This window comes from Macrobrachium rosenbergii, chromosome 10 (genome assembly GCF_040412425.1).
Source record: "Macrobrachium rosenbergii isolate ZJJX-2024 chromosome 10, ASM4041242v1, whole genome shotgun sequence".
In the NCBI taxonomy this organism is placed as follows: Eukaryota; Metazoa; Arthropoda; class Malacostraca; order Decapoda; family Palaemonidae; genus Macrobrachium; species Macrobrachium rosenbergii.
Window position 1 is genome coordinate 14,422,064 of NC_089750.1, and position 21,665 is coordinate 14,443,728.

The 21,665-nt window shown below is 39.3% G+C and overlaps 1 protein-coding gene across 2 annotated transcripts in view; it reads right to left on the bottom strand.

Annotated features, from left to right (window-relative positions):
• Sf3b6 (splicing factor 3b subunit 6) overlaps positions 1-21,665 on the bottom strand; it is a 96,701-nt gene that overhangs the window by 16,326 nt on the left and 58,710 nt on the right. For both annotated transcript variants that reach the window (XM_067109913.1, XM_067109914.1), the window contains one exon: positions 11,776-12,329. In XM_067109913.1, the coding sequence (XP_066966014.1) occupies positions 11,776-11,802 (27 nt within the window). In that variant the 5' untranslated portion in view covers positions 11,803-12,329. The remainder of the gene's footprint in view (positions 1-11,775; positions 12,330-21,665) is intronic.

Consider the following 21,665-nt stretch of genomic DNA (forward strand, 5'->3'; position numbering starts at 1 on the left):
CGAGTTCTCTACTGCTCGCTGACGCAGATGACTGTGCAGAAGCTGAAGATATTCCAACATGACCATCGGGATCTACCTAACCTCAAAAGAACTAAAAACAAAACAATACGCTCAATATGAACCCTGACCAACAGAGACTCTTAAGTTCATTTAGGCTACCACTGACTACCTAAACTCCTAGCACCCTAACAATACAAGCTAACTACAAAATTGAGTTGGACGCAACAAAAGGACCAAGCTAGTACCCTTCTCTGAAGAAAACTGAATATCCCTAAGGCAGAACGTTGTGAAAACCGACACCAAAGTTTCCAAGTAGAGTGAAACATTCCCCAAGATTGCCGACACTGAAAAATTCCTTGAAAGAAGTAGCCATCCCCTGATACTATGCACCTTTGGAAGACAAAGAACAACTTCTGAAGGCAAAAGCAATGAAGAACCCTCCGATGCTTGACTAATAACCTCTCACAAGAAAAAACTAACTGCATTTTTGGAAATGGGACAAGATGGATACCCAGGGGAAACAAATAAGGTTCTCGGACGAGGCAAAAGTTTCTCAGTGCTTGACAAATAAACTTTGAGAGCTCTAACCGGACACAGCAGCATTTTGGATGTGTCACCTCCTACAAAATCATCCAATGATGAAACTTTAAACAATCTAGGACGAGGATTCATTTCAGATTCAGACTTAGCAACAAATTCTGGCTAGTAAGAAAAAGAGATATCCTGCCCCAAAAAGGATACCATCCTAGCCACTGCCTGAATCTCACCAATTCTTCTTGCTGTAGCCAGAGCAACTAAAAATAACACCTTCTTGGTTAACTCTCTTAAGGATAACGACTCCAAGGGTTCGAAAGATGAAGAGCTCAACAGTCTCAAATCAGCCACTAGATCCCACAAGGGGGCCCGAAGCGGAAAAACTGGATGTTCTATTCTAAAAGATCTTAATAGATCGTGCAAAATTCTACTGGCAGAAAGCCCAGGCAGGTGAAACCTGAACGGCTACTGAGCATCGACCTATATCCAGCAATCATAGAATATGACAAGTTCTTTTCCTTCCTTAAAAACAAGAGGAAATCTGCCACTTTTGCAACCGATGGATGTGAAATGCTATGCCCCTCTTTCTGGCACCAACTACGGTACATAGCCCACCTAGTCTGGTATAGTTTCCTAGTTGATCTTCTCAGACAGAAAGACAGTTGTTGAGCCACTGCTTTAAAGAGTCCTGAATGACAGGCTGCTCACTGGACATTCTCCAGGCAGCTAGCTTCAGCATGCGGAGGTTCCGATGAAAGCAATGGAAATGAGGCTGTCTGAGAAGATCTTTCCTCTCTGGAAGGAATACTGGAACTACCGTCAACGTGTCCAGAAGGTCTGGAAACCAAGGTCTTTGGGGCTAAAAGGGGCTTATCAATGTCATCTGAGTGTTGATACTGTTCCTGAGTTTGATCAGTACCTGCTGAATCAACTAATTGGGTATCTGTAACATTTTCTTTATAAATATTGATGATCCCTAAGTAATCAAAATATACAAGGTTACTGTACTTATGCACTTATACATGTAGAGAATTTACAGTAGTTATTGTCCTTATTTACTAAATTAATAAATACTGATAAATATCATTGATTTTTCTCTCTGGTCCCTGAAGAAAAGTTTACAATACATAAAGACCTACAGAATGTTCATAAGCTGACTTGACAAGACATTCTAGCATATGGTCATAAAGCACATTTTATTTCAAATTCTCTTCATTTAATCTAACAATTTAATGGAGATTACCGAGGATGATGAGACCAGTTTATCTACACTGTATAGCCAAATAAAGAAATAATTTTTGCTCAGCTTAAGCAATTAAAAATTATCTAGATTTAAAAACCTATTTATATAGTATGTAAAGAGAACTTATATTATACCTGGTATCTAATAAATGCCATTGAAAAACTCTGTTTTTTCTTACTGGTTTCTACCACAGTGTAGCACACAGAGGCCCAATATGTGCATTCACTTGATTACCATATATAAAATTTCTCCTTATACTGTATACAGTATATTACAAAAAACCATTTCGTTTATACATTATGATTTTGTTTACCTCACTAGTTAGGCAATACACACACCATTTTTTCATGAATAATGCTTCATGGAATGTATAGTTAGTCCCTATAGCAACTGTATTCCATTTAATTAATAGTAATTACTCTAAAATGATCAAAGACATTTTCAAAGTGATGTGAGAAAAGAGAGATAGAGAGAGAGAGAGACAGAGAGCCTTAGAGAGAGAGAGAGAGAGAGAGAGAGCATACTGGGTGTTTGCAAGAAAATCATTGTAATCAGGTATATCAAGTCTCCTGTATCACTGGGTGGAGTGCTTTTCCAGGTCTGCATAGCCTTCCTTGACAGGGTTTCATCGGCAAACTATCTTAAGTTTAGGTTGATCTAGCAGGCCTGCCCCACTGACTAGTGTACTGGGTATTTTATAAGAATTAGAGGTATCTGGAGATATCCCAAAAACATGTAGCTGTTGGTAAGAATTAGGGTACAACTTGGTAACTGCTAATAATTTTTAACTTTTGTGTTATTTATTCTCATGTACTCATGCTTACTATGTTTCTTCAATAATATCAAGCACTGAAGTTATCTGAGTTTGTATGTACAGTAAATCTATATGACCAAAAATAGCTGCATTTCAGATATTCAGTTCTTATTGATACAAAATCATTCTATGCCATTTAATTTCAGCGTATGTTTCAAGAAAAATTTTATTTGTGCTATAATATACAATTTATCCATTACGCAGCCACAGCATGTAGGAAAGGAAGAGAAGTTAATTTTTACTATTTAACTTACAATACTAGCCAAAAGGCTATCGGGCAAAAAGTTATAATCATTCTTTTTTGTACATATTAAGTTCAATTCGAAATAATATGATATTTTTATGATAAAATAAAGTTTTGTACATACTTACCCGGCAGATATATACTTAGCTATAGTCTCCGACGTTCCCGACAGAATTTCAAAACTCGCGGCACACGCACAGGTAGGTCAGGTGATCAACCATACCCGCCGCTGGGTGGCGGGAATAGGAACCATTCCCGTTTTCTAATCAGATTTTCTCTTCCACCTGTCTCCTGAGGGGAGGCTGGGCGGGCCATCAATCGTATATATCTGCCGGGTAAGTATGTACAAAACTTTATTTTATCATAAAAATATCATTTTTTTGTACATGCAACTTACCCGTCAGATATATACTTAGCTGAATGGCACCCTTGGAGGAGGGCAAGAGACAGAAAATAACTAAAAACGGGAAACAACATATGTTGTAGGATAAACAAAAAACCATGGTTCTTACCTGATTGGGCAGAAGACTTCATGGATACTGTCTATGAGTCTGCTTGCCTCAGGAGCTTCAGCGAGGATGTGACCTGTGACTGACAGCCCTTCTGGATCGTGCCAATGGGGGATGACCCACTAACATGGCCGAGCCTATAGCGGATCGTGTCAAAGGGGGCTGACCCACTTACATGACCGAGCCTACACCTGAATCGTATCAATGGGGGCTATCCCTCTTACATGACAGAGCTAGATGTCCATACAAAATACATGGAACATGACAACCAATCCCGACCACCTGACCAATCCTAACCTTGTTAGTGATAAGAATTGAAAGGGGAAGCATAATTCCATCACCCTCTTTCAACCAACCATAAAAAACACACACCACCAAGCCTTAAAAACAACTGAATTAACTAAACTAAATAGGATTGGATTCAGCTCCCTGTCCCAGCACCGAATCCGCAGATACGTATGCTCCTAGAGAGAAGCACTTATCATACGTTACTCTAATATCTCGTAAGTAATGAGATGCGAACGTTGAATTACACCTCCAATAGGTTGCCTCTATAATAGACTGGAGAGACAACGTCTTGTGAAAAGCCAAGGATGTAGCAATGGCTCTCACTTCGTGTGCTTTCACTCTAAGGAGCTTAAAGTGCTCATCTTCACACGAGATATGCGCTTCCTTGATGACGTCCTTAATAAAAAAGGACAGCGCATTCTTTGAGATCGCTCGTGAAGGATTCCTGACAGAGCACCAAAGACTTTCAACCGATCCTCCCAGTAATTTCTTCTTTTCTAAGTAGAATTTAAGGCTCCTGACAGGGCATAGAGTCCTCTCCAACTCATGTCCCGTCACAGAAGAAAGACCTTTTAATTCAAAGGTTCTTGGCCACGGTTTAGAAGGATTCTCATTCTTCGCTAGGAAGAATGGTTTAAAGGAGCATATAGCCGAACCTTCCTTAAAACCAACTTTGCCGTCTAAGGCTTGTATTTCACTTATTCTCTTAGCTGAGGCAAGGGCAAAGAGGAAAAGTGACTTCCTGGTGAGATCCCTGAAGGAAGCTTGATGAGGAGGTTCGAATTTTTAGACATTAAGAATTTCAAGACTATGTCTAGATTCCAACTGGGAGGGTTTCAAGTCATGAATTTTGACGTTTCAAAAGACCTTATAAGGTCATGAAGGTCTCTGTTTTCCGAGATATTCAGATCTCTGTGTCTGAAAACTGAAGATAACATACTCCTGTATCCTTTAATTGTGGATACAGCGAGGTTGCAATGTTCCCTCAGGAAGATAAGAAATCAGCAATGTTTGTCACAGAGGTACTGGAAGAGGATATCTTATTGGTCCTGCACCATCTTCTAAAGACCTCCCACTTCGACTGGTAGACGCGAAGGGTTGAGGATCTCCTGGCTCTTGCAATAGCCTTCGCAGCTTTGTGCGAAAAACCCTTCGCTCTGACCAGACCTTCGATAGTCTGAAGGCAGTTAGACTGAGAGCGGGGAGATTCTTGTGGAATCTGTTGAAGTGGGGCTGTTTGAGAAGATCGTTCCTGTGTGGAAGCGATCTTGGAAAATCTACTATCCATTCCAGTACCTCTGTGAACCAATCTTGAGCTGGCCAAAACGGAGCTACCAGGGTCAGTCTCGCGCCTTCCGATGACGCAAACTTTCTTACCACTTCTCCCAGGATCTTGAATGGGGGAAAAGCATACCCGTCTAATCCTGTCCAATCTAGGAGAAGACTGTCTATTGCAACCGCTCTCGGGTCCGATATTGAGAGCAGTAGTTTTCTAGCCTTGCATTCCAGTGGGTTGCAAAAGGTCGATATTCGGCCTTCCCCACAGGTTCCACAGTCTTTCGCAGACTTCTGAATGGAGAGTCCACTCTGTGGGAAGGACCTGATCCTTCCTGCTGAGAAGGTCGGCCCTCACATTCCTCTCTCCCCTGTACAAATCTGGTGAGGAGTCTGATCTTCCTCTCCTGAGCCCATAACAGCAACGTTTTTGCCGTTTCGTAAAGGGAGAAGGAGTGTGTTCCTCCCTGTTTTCTTATATAAGCCAGGGCAGTAGTGTTGTCTGAGTTCACTTGGACTACTTGTCCTGAGACAAGGAACTCGAACTTGATGAGAGCCAAATGTACCTCTGTCAGCTCTTTCTTGTTGATGTGCCAGTTCACCTGGTCTCCATCCCAGGTGCCTGACACTTCTCTCGACCCTAGTGTTGCCCCCATCCCGACTCGAGGCGTCTGAGAACAACACTAGGGTAGGGCTCGGTAACTGAAGAGACAGTCCTTTGCATAATTTTCGAGGGTCTAACCACCAGTTGAGATCCTCTTTTATCTTGTCCAAAATTTGGAACAAAGTTGCTAAGTCCTGAGACTTCTGGTCCCATCTCTCCTTTAGGTAGAACTGAAGCGGTCTCAGATGAAGTTTTCCCAAGGAGACGAACTGTTCCAGCGAGGAAATGGTCCCCAGCAGACTCATCCACTCCCTCGCCGAACAATGTTTTCTCCTTAGAAAGACTGTCACCTTTTCTATGCAGCGATCTATTCTCTCCTGGGATGGAAAGGCTAGAAAATCCCGAGAATCCATCAGAATCCCCAGGTAAACAATGCTCTGCTGCGGAACAACCTGGGATTTCTGTAGATTTACTAATAGTCCAAGGGACTGTGTCAGATTTAGGGTGATCGACAAGTACTCCAGACAACTGTCCTTTGATTGAGCTCGAATCAGCCAATCGTCGAGATACATTGATATCCTCACTCCCTCTAAGTGAAGCCAGCGTGCCACATTCCTTAAGATGCCCGTGAACACTTGTGGGGCCGTCGAAAGACCGAAGCACAGGGACCTGAATTGAAAAACTTTTCCCCGAATCACGAACCTCAGGAATTTTCTTGACGAGGGATGAATGGGAATGTGGAAGTAAGCGTCCTGCAGGTCCAGGGAGACCATCCAATCCCCTGGACGAAGAGCTGCAAGAACCGAAGAGGTAGTTTCCATTTTGAACTTCGTCTTGATCACGAAGAAATTCAGGGCGCTTACATCCAGAACCGGTCTCCAACCCCCCGAGGATTTCGGAACCAGAAAAAGACGGTTGTAAAACCCGGGGAATGGAGGTCTTGAACGGTTCTATTGCTTCCTTTTCTAGCATTTGTTCCACTGCTAGAAAAAGAGCCTGGTTCTTGATGGGATCCCTGTAGCTGGCGGATAACTCCCTGGGAGTTGATGTTAAAGGAGGACTTTCCCTGAAGGGGATAAGGTAGCCTCTTCTTAGAATGGAGAGGGACCAGTCGTCCGCCCCTCTCTGTGCCCAGACCTCGGCGAATTGTAACAGTCTGGCACCCACTGTCGTCTGGAGTACTCGTTCCTCATTTGGTCCTTTTGATAGGACGAGAGGAAGACCTTCCTCTTCTCTCGGGTCTTTTGCTCCTGAAGGAGGATCTGGACGAAGGACCACCTCGAAAGGGCTCCTGAAAGGGAGCCTTCTCCTTCTTGGCGAAAGGGACGGCAGGTCTGATCCTCTTCGATGACTGGGCCAAAAGATCCTGTGTCGCCTTTTCAGATAACGAGCGAGAAATCTCCTTCACCAAATTTTGAGGAAAAAGGTGAGGAGAAAAGGGAGCAAACAGAAGAGAGGATCTCTGAAGAGGAGACACAGACTTCGTGAGGAAAGAGCTGAATACTGACCTCTTCTTCAGAATACCAGCTCCGAATAAGGCAGCGACTTCCGCGGAACCGTCCCTCACTGCTTTGTCCAAACAAGACAAAACACTCACGAAGTCATCCATACACAGGAATTCGGGATCCCGAGTCCTGTTGGCCAAAGCTCCAAGAGACCAATCCATAAAGTTGAAGACCTCCACAACTCTAAAAAGACCCTTGAGGAGATGGTCCATTTCGCTCATTCCCCAAGTCGCCTTCACTGAAGAAAGAGAAAGTCTCCTGGAGGAGTCTACCAGATTAGAGAAATCTGCGTCAGCTGATGTGGGGAGCCCCAACCCCATAGGCTCCTTGGTCTCATACCACATTCCTGATTTTCCCAAAAGTTTCAAAGGAGGGAAAGAGAAAACCGTCTTGCTTGCATCCTTCTTAGATTGCATCCACTCTCCGACTCCTTTAAAGGCCTTCCTCATCGAAATCGTAGGGCGCATCTTGACGAACGAAGAGGGTCTAGCTGACTTGGTGCTGTCCCACAAAGATCCCGGAGAAGGAGGGGCAGCATGACAAAGAGAATCTCCAAACTCCTGAATCAGAACCGAAGCCAACCGTTTGTAATCCGAAACTCCAGCGTCCTTAGGAGAATCCTCCTCTGAAACTTCCTCCAAAGCAGCAGGCGGAGAGGAAGGCTTAAGAGAAGAAGAGCGCCTATCAGGCGAAGCGAGCCTGGAAAGAGAAGCACTCCTGTCCAACGAAGAGCGCCTACCAGGAGAATGGCGCCTGACCCCGGACGGGCGCCTGACAGGAGAGGGGGTCCTGTCCACTGATGAGAGCCTTCCAGGAGAGGAGGCCCTAAAGCGAGGGCGCTTGGTAGGAGAGCGGCGTCTGCCGGAAGGAGGGAGCTTGGAAGACGACGAGCGCCTGTCCAAAGGAGAAGTACTGCGAGGCGAAGAGCGCCTGGAAGGAGAGGCGCTTCTCTCCGATGACGAGCGCCTGGAAGAAGTGCGCCTGCTGGGAGACTGGCGCCTGTTCGGCGAAGAGCGTCTACGAGACGAAGAAAACTTGCTAGAAGAAGGAAGCTTGGCAGGAGAAGAGCGACGAGTTGAAGAAGAGAGCTTCCTGGAACTCTTGACAGGAAGAAAGTCATCCTTCCTACGAGACGAGGTGTCCTTAGCAAGAGATCCAACAAGTGCCGATAACTGCTCCTGGAGGCCGATCAAAATCTTCTTCGTCGAATCCTTCACTCCTGCTGGAGAGGAGGAGGGGATCTCGAGCTCTCTTCCTGACAATAGGAGAATCCTCCGGGAAGCGCTCAGGGCTCGAGTCCAAAAGCTCTACTCTAGGAGCCTTCCAGGATCTCTTCAGAGGGCGCGACTCCTCAGCCGAACTCCAACCACGCCTCGGAGAAGACGCGTCAGACGACGAGAAACACTTCTTCAGGATGCCTTTTCTATGGCGATCCAAGGCAGCCTGGGACGCAACTACAGGATCTGCCGAAGGGACGCCTGATCGTTGGGGATGCTCTACATCCTCCCTGCGGCTTTCGACATTCCTCCTCCACTGGTCCTGGGAGTTTGGAAGAGGTCTAGGCCTAGGAGCAATGCGGAGCCGATCAGACGCCCCCTCCACTACACTGGGGACACTGCACATATCACTGTCACTCTTACCTTCCTTCATCGCACGCAGTTGCGATTTCACACGAAGAAGTTCCGCTTTCATCACAGCCATTTCAGAGGACGAATCCACAGGTTCGATGAAGGGAGAAGGGGCTGAAACCAAAGGATTAGGAGAGTCTACTGGGTTAATCTCAAAATCCGTGCTCAGCAGAGCGAGACCTACTCGAGCTTCTGGAGGAAGCCTTCCTAACTCTATCCTTTTCAAGCTTCTTCAAATAAGAAGTCAAAACCTTCCATTCTTGATCAGACAATTTCTCACACTCCTTGCACCTATTGTCCGAAGAACAATCATTCCCCCTACACCTCATACATACAGTGTGAGGGTCTACCGAAGCTTTCGGCAACCTCACCTTACATTCTTGCCTAGCACACACACGGAACACAGGCGAAACATTAACGTCAGACATCTTAATGAACAATCCAAAAGCAAATCCAAAAAACAGTCCACAATAGCGTATGCCAAACCAAAGATCCAATACGTCACCAAAATCAGGCCAAACAGATCCTCAGCAAGCGAGAAAACGAAAATCAAAGCAGGAGGAACCAACAACAGATGTTGCCGGAACCAGCGACAGAGAAAATCTGATTAGAAAACGGGAATGGTTCCTATTCCCGCCACCCAGCGGCGGGTATGGTTGATCACCTGACCTACCTGTGCGTGTGCCGCGAGTTTTGAAATTCTGTCGGGAACGTCGGAGACTATAGCTAAGTATATATCTGACGGGTAAGTTGCATGTACAAAACTGAATTTTGACAGCAAGAATTCCAAAAATAGAGAAATAGGTAATACCTAGTCCTTTTTGACAATGTAGTAGTACACCCTAACCTACATTTACCAAATAAACTGAGCCTGAAGTAATGAAAGTATCATAAGATTGCCAAGGCTAGTATACTAGGGTATGGTTCAAGCCCATCTGATTTAGCCCCTGCTAAGGGGTTTACCATTTTAACCCCAGTAGGGTACACTGTACAAATCTGAGAAAGAACTTACCCAAAAGTTAAAGCATGGAAGTGTTAGCTTATAGCATACTCCAAATTGCAGCAAGTTACCAAGCCTAGCAATTTAGGTTGACCACACCAGAAGGATGGTAGCCTACACCTACGGTTAATCTATCCTAAAAGAAAAATGAAATGAAAGCTTCATATCCCTAGTTTCACAGGTTTCATCTACTTGAATACAGCTGGTAAATGTTCATTTTAAGCCATTATGGCACTGTGGAGTTGTAAATATGATATTTCTGTTTTAATGTGTACTTTGAAAGTTAAGCTATGACCCTCCTCATATCCTAAAATTTAGGGGACCACCATGGGAAAGTGGGATTTTTAGGTTGGGGAAAATACAAAATGAGTGATAGCCTATAAAAGGATGAATCTAACCTAATCTAAGGGTTTGGGTCCTTACCTCACCCCCAAAAAACATAATCTAGCCTAGGGGGAAGGGTCCTTTCCTAGCCAGGGCGCAAGGGCCTTACCTAACTGGGGGAAGGGGGGAATGAACCTCCACACAACCTAACTTTGGGCACTGTAAATTACATTAATTGGGGTAAGTCCTAACCTAACCTATGGTGCCAGAGCCTTACCTAGCATGACTTTCACACTAACTGTAATCATGTTGTGGAGATTTTGCCTAATCCCAGTAATGAATAATGGTAGTAAAATAATACCATAAAACATACAGAAGTATCGTTGAAGTACGATAGTGAATAAAACTTTAAAGAACTGCACAATCATACCAGAATATGTGGCCAAACAGCCCAGAAAGGGAAATGGGTAGAACTAAGCAAGAGCTCCGTATCAGGTATTACTTTGGAAATTGATTTTTCCTTTAGTATTATTTTGGTTTCTTAAGAATTTGCCATTATTTTTTATTGGTCAACTGTAGTTAACCTCAGAAGTTGTATGCTGGTCATCCTGGAATGCTATCGTGCATGCACAGTGTTATAGGGTAGCTTTTGGTAAAAGTGGAGTTTCCTTCACTGTGGCTCCGTTGCCTGACTAAGTACCATGGCCTGCTAAGTGAGGTTAGGTTAGGGTACATTAGGTTAGTATAGTTCCGTTAATAATAGGTTTCTTTTGCCAATCCCTTCTCAAACATATGGCTCCCTGATGACTTGCTCATGCGCGGAACCATTCTGTAACAACATGGCGGTCTGGTCTTTCTCCTTCATTAGCAACACTAGTAGCCCTTTGTTGGCCGAACCGGTTGAGCTTCAGACTGTCATTCGATGGGTCGGAGTTCAATTCCCGCGGCCGGCTGATGAAGAGTTAGAGGAATTTATTTCTGGTGATAGAAATTCATTTCTCGCTATAATGTGGTTCGGATTCCACAATAAGCTGTAGGTCCCGTTGCTAAGTAACCAATTGGTTCTTAGCCACGTAAAATAAGTCTAATCCTTGGGGCCAGCCCTAGGAGAGCTGTTAATCAGCTCAGTGGTCTGGTAAAACTAAGGTATACTTAACTTTTTTATTAGCAACACTAAAAGTGGGTAAAATTTTACAAGTTGCCAATATAAAATAATACCATGTAACCCAGGGGTGTGTACTGGTTACAGTTTTGCCATATTAGTTATGGAGGGGCCAGGGGGCTGGTATTGTCTTACCTTAGAAGTTGTAATTTGATGTAGAGCTCTTTTAAAAATGTAGGTTACAATTTCATATAGTGTGTTGGCAACTTATAAAATAGTACCTAAAAGTGTAGGAAATGTCCATTTTCAAAGTAATAGTCCATGCGGCGCTCTTGCTTAGAAATACCGGGAAATGACGCTGTTCATGGCAAATACCTACCGCTGTATACAGATGGGTCCATTTCATATCACCTCTACAGTCTAGGTTACAGCATACAACCTATGTTCTATACCGACTTCGTTTCACTCAGGTTTCTCAATTTCAAAATTTATTAGGACTAATTGCCTACGCCTAGCTTAAGCAAACTTCAGTACCTAGGCTAGCGTATGCTAACTGTAAACCTAGGCCTAGCATGGACAATAGTCTAACTTGGCGTGGACCTTTCATGTCCAGCATGAAATTAAAGTCGGTTAATCAATAATCCACAGCCTCTGAAGTACCAGGGTACTAGGCCTAGGCTAAATCATAAGATCGTTTTAACTTACATGCGTACGTTTCTGAGCGAGAGCCATAACTTCGTTAGTCTAGACTATCAGCAGAGTAGGCCTAAATGGCGGTTTCGTTGACAGAACGACGTGTAATACTTCTTCTAATGTCTTGTTTCCAATTCTAGCACTTCGTGGAGATTATAGCAATAGACTTTTAACACCAATAACCGTCTACGTTGTTGACTTGGCTAAGAATTGTTTGTTTTGAGTTTAGTGATTATTCTTCGGTTGTTGGGTACACTACACGCGACATTGAACTCTAAAGTTGGTAATGATTCTCCTATACAATTTTTTTTTACTCAGCTTCATGCAATATAATTTGGGATATAGTTCAATTATTTATTAATGTTTTGTTTTATTTTTCATAATTTGCGGCCGGTGTTCACTTAATCATGAACGATTATCATCCACTGAGGAGATATGATTCTCTATCTTCACATCTGAGCAAGGCGCCACAGCGAAAACCTGAAGCTGGCAAGCTCTTCAAGCGACCATCTCTCCACTCTCATTACTGGAGCGAAGCTTTGGGATTCATGCTCAGTGGATTGTACCTGAAAAAGTGAATAATAAAGTATTTTAAGTTTTAATTTCTCACGATTCCCGTATATACTTCTATCCTTCATTACTCTATCATTTCAACTGTATTTCAGATAAACACTCTATTCATATCAAACGTATTTTTAAGAATCGGAGAGGGTCACCTGTTATACTCTCATTTTCTCTCCTTTCGTTTTTTTTTATCAAGAAATCTATAAACATGATAACATATATACAAAGTACATTTACACACCCTATATGCATACAATATTCTTTGAAAATGAAAATTATGTGTATAATATATGCAAATACGAACTGCTAGAAGGCTTTGCAACAGATCTGTGACCAAGTGGAATGTTACCGATGCACCTCAGCTTGAGTGATGCGTAATTTCCACTACAGCTATTCGCGAAAAATAGGATTGCCAAGTATCTTCCTATTCTTTAAATTTTAATCTAGATGAATCTTTGTGGTCAATTACGCTAGACGATGGGTTTCTTTAACAAAGAATTTCACAATCTTATTTCTGATCCTGAACAGGAATCGTATTTTGTTTGTTATTTCCTGTTCCTGTTTGACTCGGATCTGGAGTTGACAGCCATGGTATTGTTTGGTGACACCAGCTTATTATTATGATAAACAGACCAATCAGCAGCCTATATCCTTTCATCCAGTATTAAGAACTTTTAGGAGTTCTTGACTGTTGCTCTAGCTGTTTTCAAAGCCTTTGACATATGCCTGCTAGATCAAGGTGCTAGATGCCTTATAAGCCATGGTCCCTGCTTACCATTTTACTTCTTGATTTCACTTCTTAGAAACTTACTTTCTCTCCTGACTCTTCTCTTAGAAACTTACTTTTCCATCCACTTTTCTGTACCTTTTCCCCTTAATGAGAATTAAAGTTCTCTGAATAGAGGAAATCAAAATGAGAATGCCATTTTTGACATAAAGAAAATCAAGTAAAACTAATGCAAAGTGATTTCAAGTAATTTTTTTTCTAACCTGATTGGTGCCATATTTCACCTCATCTTGGTCCTTCACTACTCTTAAATTGCCTCTTGCCTTATTCTTTTCAGACAACTATAATAAGAGATAATAATATGTCGGCAATCAGGGTTGGAAACAATAATGCTAGTAATATAGTTTTTTTTTTTAACCAATATCTTGCGATATAAATGTGTTCCATACAAAGAATCCAAATTTACAAAACTTTATGCTAACATTCAGCGTCACAAGTATTATTGATGGCAGCCTTTATGATTACTAGTTTTGACTTCAAATTCAACAGCTCTGAGGAAAGAAAAACAATGAAAAGTTTTATAAGTCGAAGAGCATTGACTCTTTCCAATGAAACTTAAGTAAAGGATTTATCTATCTTGTAAGTATGCCCTGAGATTTGCTTAAATCCTGCTTTACTCTTTCTGGCCGGGAACTACATGATAACAGCAACAGAAGAACAGAACTTTATTACTTAATATTGTGGATAAATGTGTGTAAATGAATATTCATGCATACGTGCATTTACAAATTAAATACAGACTTACATCTAAAACTTTGTGTTTGATTTTAAGTAAAATTGTTACAACTAGTTATAGCTGCCAGTGAAAGGCATCTTTTCTCTTCACATTCATTCTCTCTCTCTCTCTCTCTCTCTCTCTCTCTCTCTCTCTCTCTCTCTCTCTCTCTCTCGTGTACCCCGTCTTGCTTAACCGGAGGTATTTGAATCTGTCAATATGCTTAACCCATAAGCAGCTTACATTCATCCGCGTAATCTTCTGGTTGATTTGTTAATAATTTTACGCAAACTTCCCTCATTATTCTGTTCCTATCTAGGTTCTACACAAGATCAGTGTTTTACTGTTGAAACTCCCTCCTTCTCTCTCTCTCTCTCTCTCTCTCTCTCTCTCTCTCTCTCTCTCTCTCTCTCTCTCTATATATATATATATATATATATATATATATATATATTATATATATATATGCATTTATATAATATATTTATATATATATACTGTATATATATATATATATATATATATATATATATATATATATATATATATATATATATATATATATATATATACACTCGTATATATATATTATATATATATGCATTTATATAATATATTTATATATATATATACTGTATATATATATATATATATATATATATATATATATATATATATATATATATATATATATATATATATATATATATATATATATATATATATATGTATATTTATATATAGTAAGTAAGTTGCTTTCTGGTGACATTACTGACTTTAAATCTATATATTTGTTACCAAAATAATGCTTCTGTGATGTTTAGTTAAAAAAACTAAGGGCATTTTTATAAATTTGGAGAACCTTAAAAAAAAATTGCATAACAGCCATCAGGGGCCATTGCAAACTTATATCCGTATCTAAATATAATCAGTTGGGGAAAACACATATATGTACCAAGCTTCAAATTTTTAGCCCAAAATGTAATATTCTAACATAGCCTACATCTTTTCTTAACCACCTCACTACGCAGCGTGATTTATTATCAGTTTTAAGAGCTTTAAACTAAGAACTCTTCTAAAAGGATTCTATACCAATAAATTCATTCCATACGAAACGAGGCGTGATGGCCATATTAACCCTTCTAAGAAATAAAGAAAGCGAGTTGTCCTTGTATTTCCATTAGATGACTTGTAGAAGAACATATATGGTGAGAAAATGGCGTGCTATATGTTTACCAGATATTCTGCCACTATTAGTAAATTTTCAATAAGGCGGACGAATATAACCCAAGCATTTCTTGAAGAGTAATCATACAATGACTTTTGTACATGATACTTCCATGCTTCTCCCTCTCACTAAGACGTAATTATGACGAGCATCCCTCGAAACGAGGGAGAGACGAAAGCAAAGGAAAACGAGGGTATCGATGTACTCGGCGCGTGTCATTCAGAGCATTCGTTGGTGTGAGGGCAACGATGCTAGAGCACCAATGGTGCCACTAGACTCTGCTGTAAAATCAGGCATTTGTAACTGCTATGGTCTCCATGTGGCACTGCCTTGTACATACCATATTCTCCTTAATTTTTCCTTTCTAGATTGGTTTTCGGGTTCTATGGAAAGATCGCAAAGGGAATGTGTCACTGCGAGAAGAGTTTTTCGTGAACTCTCCTTTTCAGGGGATTTAGGGAACATATAGGTTGGTTATGGGTCTGCACTAAATGGCGTCAACATTTCTCCAACATTGCATAAAATCCTTCATCGTTTATAGTTCCTTAATATTTTGATTTCTTTTTGTCATTATAGGGGATAAAGGGTTTCATCAGCAACCTTGGACATTGTATTCAGTGCCTCATTTCATAATATTCAATATTAGTCAAGTTCGTCTTATTCTATTCAAGTAAATGATTATGAATTGAATTATATAATAACATATTAATAACAGACAAATTTCCTCAAAACCAGCTCTAACTATGAGTAGTAACAACAAAGATACTGTACCAAAAGATATTTACACTTCAGGATTAACAGAGCATTTTACAAAATCATTCAGCTGTAGTTAATAAAAACAATAACTACATAAGAATAATTACATCGTTCACACATACAAATTTCTTTATTGAGCTGCTAAACTGACTTATCCTATGTAATACCTATAATGACATATCGGTATCCAACGATTCTAGTCCTGAGTAATATCAGTCAGTAATTCATATTAGGATATTTCGAAGTTCCATAAATGAATCATTTCGCTAAATGGTAATGGTATAAGGGCACGCGAGTTTGGCCGCTATAATTGTATAGATTTGTAATACGCATACTCGACGTTTATGTAATCTATTTAGTAATCGGCATTAATATGTGGCTAGCTATTGTGTTTTCATTGCACTTTTCATTTTATTAACGGGTATGGCACCTTATTTTATTTATGGAGAGTATGGGCTATATATGATATATATATATATATATATATATATATATATATATATATATATATATATGTGTGTTTTTACGTTTTTCCTGGCGATTTAGTTTGAAATATTCTCTGTGAGACAGGTAGCAACAATTTAAGGTAATTTAGCCTTGTGATTCTGACTTCGTGGGTCCAGGAAAACATAAAAAAGAGGAAAACAAAGGGGAATTTCATATGAGCGTAGGGCTCTTGTTACTGAGGGAAATATTACGTAAACACGTGGGCAAATTTAAAGGAGTGTATTTACATAAATGACATTAGTACGGGAAAGAGGAATGCAAGTAGATTATTGATCCTGAAGGGGATTCCTACGGGATGAATGAAACTGGGGGATTCCAGACACAGTCCAAGAAGCTTCCACAAAATAGGGACCCTCTGAAATGAGAGATATGCACATTATACGCCGGTAATGAAAATAGACAAAAGGGTGCCAAAGGGCTTCCACGATATATTAATGATAGCTTAGCACTGCCGACACTCGAAGAGCACGGACATTTGACAAGAGATTCGGTGATTACTGGCTCACGATTTAAGTAAATATTACGAGACAAAAGCGTGACTGAATGGAGGTCTTCCAGAGCACTTTACTGTATAAGGCAGCTTCGGTTCCGGCACAGGAGGTCCGTGGATGACTTGCGATTTCCGAGGGCGAGTTCTTCCACGTGTTAGGATGCAAGGGCAAGGCAATGGGGACTTCTCGAATAAGGGCAATGCGTGGGAATTTCACGAAGGGCCGGGCAATGGCATGTGGGCATCCGGCAGGTCAACGGTGGAGCGAACACGTGGAATGCGGTCGAAGGGCACGAGGAGAAAGTATACTTTGGAAAGGGCCACGTGGTTAGGATGCAAGGGCATCGATGGGGCCAGGTGTTTGAGGACGTCTCTACTCCATATCTTCCAGCGCGCGTGTAAGAAAGAGGCCTCGTGTTTTCTGCTTTTATCTCCTCCTATGGGGCAGGGGGCACTTCCAACATATTGGGGTGTTGAATCATCTTCAGCTGATGCCCGCAGGGGAGTTTTGCCTGTAAGGAAACGACCAGACAGAGATCACTTTTGCCTCGAAGAAAGATCTGCTTAAAGGGAGTGGCCTTAATCTTTTAAACCCTTGTATTCTGACCGTGCGAAGTCGATAGACAGATGGTCTATCGATCGAGCAGCTTGCAGTAAATGAAGACAACAAAACAAACAACAAAAAAGAAAAGGGGGAGGCAATTTGCTAGCGAGTTCTTGCTAATCATAATAATATATATATATATATATATATATATATATATATATATATATATATATATATATATATATATATGTGTGTGTGTGTGTGTGTGTGTGTGTGTGTGCGTGTGCATGTGTGTGAGTATATATATAAATATACTTATATATATATATATATGTATATATATATTTTTTTTTTTCATGATGTTCCCTTGTAATATGTATGTCTTTCCATAGTTTTAACATATTTACTCTTCTGTTTATCATGTGTTATGTATAATATTAATAGTTGTTGAAATATCGTATGTAGTGTAATGTCAGATCTCAAAAGAGTTAATGATTTAGATAACTTAACAGCGAAATTTAGAATGAATATCTTTCTTGATAATAGTGTAGTAGCGGGAGAGAGAAATCCGAGTTTTAGACCAGATATGCCATCTGTCACCAGTTAAGATAACGCGATGACAGGTCGGGTATAACAATTGCTGCTCTGTTCTGGAAACCAACTCGGGTTTTTCGTTTTGCTTTTAAAACATGCCAATCATAAGTAGCCAGTTGAAATCTGTTTGATCATGTTAAGGTTTCTGTAAAAGCTTTGTCCCATATGAGAAGAAGATAAATGATTTCGTAATGTTACATACATGGCTCTGGTCACGTATGCCTTTTGAGAGTAAGAACACATGGCAATTGTGTCATGTTTAAGATTGCATTGCTCTGATCATGTATTTTCCCGACTGCATTAAAAACGTTGCGTTTCCTTCTTTAGTATCTCACCCTCAAAACGCCTTAATGACATCATCTATTTAATTTTCTGCTGGAATCCTCAGATTTACTCATTTTGATTAGAGAGACCTTTAGCGATGGTTCCCCCTCTCTCTCTTTCTTCAAAAGAGAGTAATTATTAACGTAAAGTATGTGTGGTCACTAGTGTTAACCTTACCTTTTGAGATCTGTCATTAGGAAAATTGGTAACAACGCCAAAATAAAAAGTGTGTTTTGTGAATCTAAAGCAGCTGCAAGTTATTTTACAAAGGTTTTCACAAGCTTCAAGCTTGTGTAAGCTAAAATGAATTTTGCTTATTATTATTATGGTATAATAAGATGTGTTAAAAGAATTTTTGCCTTGGTGAAATTATTATTGATAAATCTTTTGTGTATTTTTGTGTGTTCTTGTGTTTGCAATCTCTTGATTTTTCACATTTCTTGTGTTGGTGATTTAACATTTATTTACTTAGCATTTTAAATATTTCTTGATAATTTAACATTGCATACTTGATTTAATTTTCATTTATTAAGATTTTCTTTTCAAATCTTGAATAATTCTTGATTGTTTAAATTTTTCTTGATTAATTTAATTTCTTGATAAATCAAAGTTTTTGTGATTTAGTTTTGTTTAATAATTCAATTCAAGAATTAATTAAATTTTGTGTTGTTTTCGAGTAATAGTAAATTTTTCAGATTGAATTCTAATTATAAATTTTAAATTTAAAAATAAATTTTTGTATTTAAGATTTTTTAAAAACAGTGTTTCATTTATTGACCACCAGTGAATAGGGTTAATTGTGTGTGCATAAGGTAAAGTGATAAACATGTTTTGTTCCTTTAGTTTTGCTGAAGTGAATTAAGACCAGGGAAACAGTTAAAGTTGTTCGATGGAGTGATGCCCTTTTACTCTAGTATAATTTTCTTGTTTAATTGTTGATACCTCACACTAGTCTTGATAAACTAAGTTCGATTTTTCGCGTGATTGATGAGCTTTTTAAGGGATCACCGTTACCTTCAGAGTACTCAGTCGTAATTCTTATTGTTATGAGAGTCCAGGTATCTGGCTGAAGTGAGGTATATTTTTGAAATCTGTGATTAGCTATGTAATAACCAGGTACTTGGTACGCTCGTGACAATATATATATACAGTATATATATATATATATATATATATATATATATATATATATATATATATATATATATATATATATATATATATATATGTATATATTTCTTTATCTTTAGTTACTGATGGTAGATGAAAGGAGACATGAGAGTGAAGGGCTTTACATGAATATATTCCACATTTCCACAGCACACTAAGTTCAAGAGCCTGTTACATACATACATACACACATATATACATACATGCATGCATATACACACACATATATAATTATATAATATATATATATATATATATATATATATATATATATATATATATATATATATATATATATATATATATATATATATATATATATATATATATTTGAATGTGTGTGTGCGTGTGTGTGCACATGCATGTGAATGCGAAGGGCTGAAAAATATAGAGAGAACAGTGTGGAAAATCCAAAATTTTTTCTTTGTGTAAGTCATCTAAGAAAAGTAAGGAAAATTACCCCACTCAGAAGTCTGGAGGTTTGAATTCTTTAAGGCTGAGGTTATTCAGCCGAAAGGACTGTGGAAGGGGTATGGGGAAGGGGAGGGGCAGGGGCTGGGGAAGAGTGGTTATTTTAGGAAAAGGTGTATATGAGTATGTATGTATATATATAAATATATATATATATATATATATATATATATATATATATATATATATATATATATAATATAATATATAATATATATATATATATATATATATATATATATATATATATATATATATATATATATATATATATATATATATATATATATATATATATATATTGAAGAGAGTGAGGACAAGCAGATGGTTTTCATTTGAAATGGTCGGTTGAATTTCGGTAGTATTGTTTACCTTACTTCTTCTTCTCGGCTGGGGGTAAGAGCGTACCCCAGTAATGGCGAAAGGAGCCTTAAACTTCATCTTATGATCCATAAATTGTCTTCAGTCGTAGAGGCAATTTTCAGGAAGCATTTTTGAGTGCTTTCTCCCTCAGGATTTTCCAAGAAGAAGAAAGTTTTGGAGAAGAGCCAAAGTGGTATAGGGAGAAAAGAAGGAGGAGGAGGAGGAGGAGGAGAGGGAGGAGGCGAGGAACTTATGCATCACTACGTAAGGCACAAGACGATTTCTCCTGCTGCTGATAATGGTAATGCCGGTGGTGGTTGCCACTTACGCTAAAAAATTATCCAAGCGGAAAAACCTGCCACCAATTCTCTCTCTCTCTCTTCTTCTTCTTCTTCTTCTTTGCTTAAACAGATATTGTTCTTTTTGCCTAATGTAAACACTGATCATTAAAGAGATTTTGGAAAATGAACCATAAGGGAATTCTATATAAAAAAATAACAAGATATGGGATACACCTGGCAAAAAGTCAAAATATCTCAAAGTTTACAATTTGCTTGAAAATAACTATGACCCGAAAACACTAAAGCGACAAATCTCTGAGAGTGTTCTTCAGAGGCAAATACTTACAAATGGAGGAGGTATCGCAGTTCTTAATTTAAGAATGGGTTCTTTAGGAATAAAAAAATAATCATGATCAATGTTGGAAGCTACATCGATGGCTGAAAAATAGCTTTTGCAAAGATAAGGTTAAACCAGGATTGATGATCATCATCATTACCTATTTTCGGAAAAGACTCAGAAAAGAAGAGTAGCCACAGATAAAATTGCGATCTACGTTGTATGGTTCCGTTAAACGCCAATATATTAAACTCGCAATCAACGATGTCATTAAATAAATAACAAGTATATGGATCGCATGCTGTCTAAGGAGCCAAACCGCCGATACGATAAATCCAAAGAATTGCATTCGAGATGAAATGGATGTGTTTTCCTCAAGCTTCTTAAAAGCACCTGGTAATGCACTGCGTGAAATATTGACCGGATTGCGTTGCAAACAGAAGTTCTACATAACTGAGGGACATGTTAGTAAGCAAGAAGTAAAGGTCGAAGGTTAGGCATTCAAAGTAGCTGAAAATTTAAACGAGATTCCTCTTTGGCTTCATGCCGGAACTGGTTTTGTTTTCACCACGAATGGCTTTTAAAATTTCTTCTTTTGTCAGTGATTGAGGCAATGAAAACAGCATTGCTATAAAGAACATAAGTTGGGAAAATATGAACTGAGGACATGTTCGAAGTCATAAAAAATTGAGTGGGGTAATACAATAAATAACTTTGGGCAAAGTATCATGCTTGCTGAAAACAGAAACAGACCAGTTACTTGACACA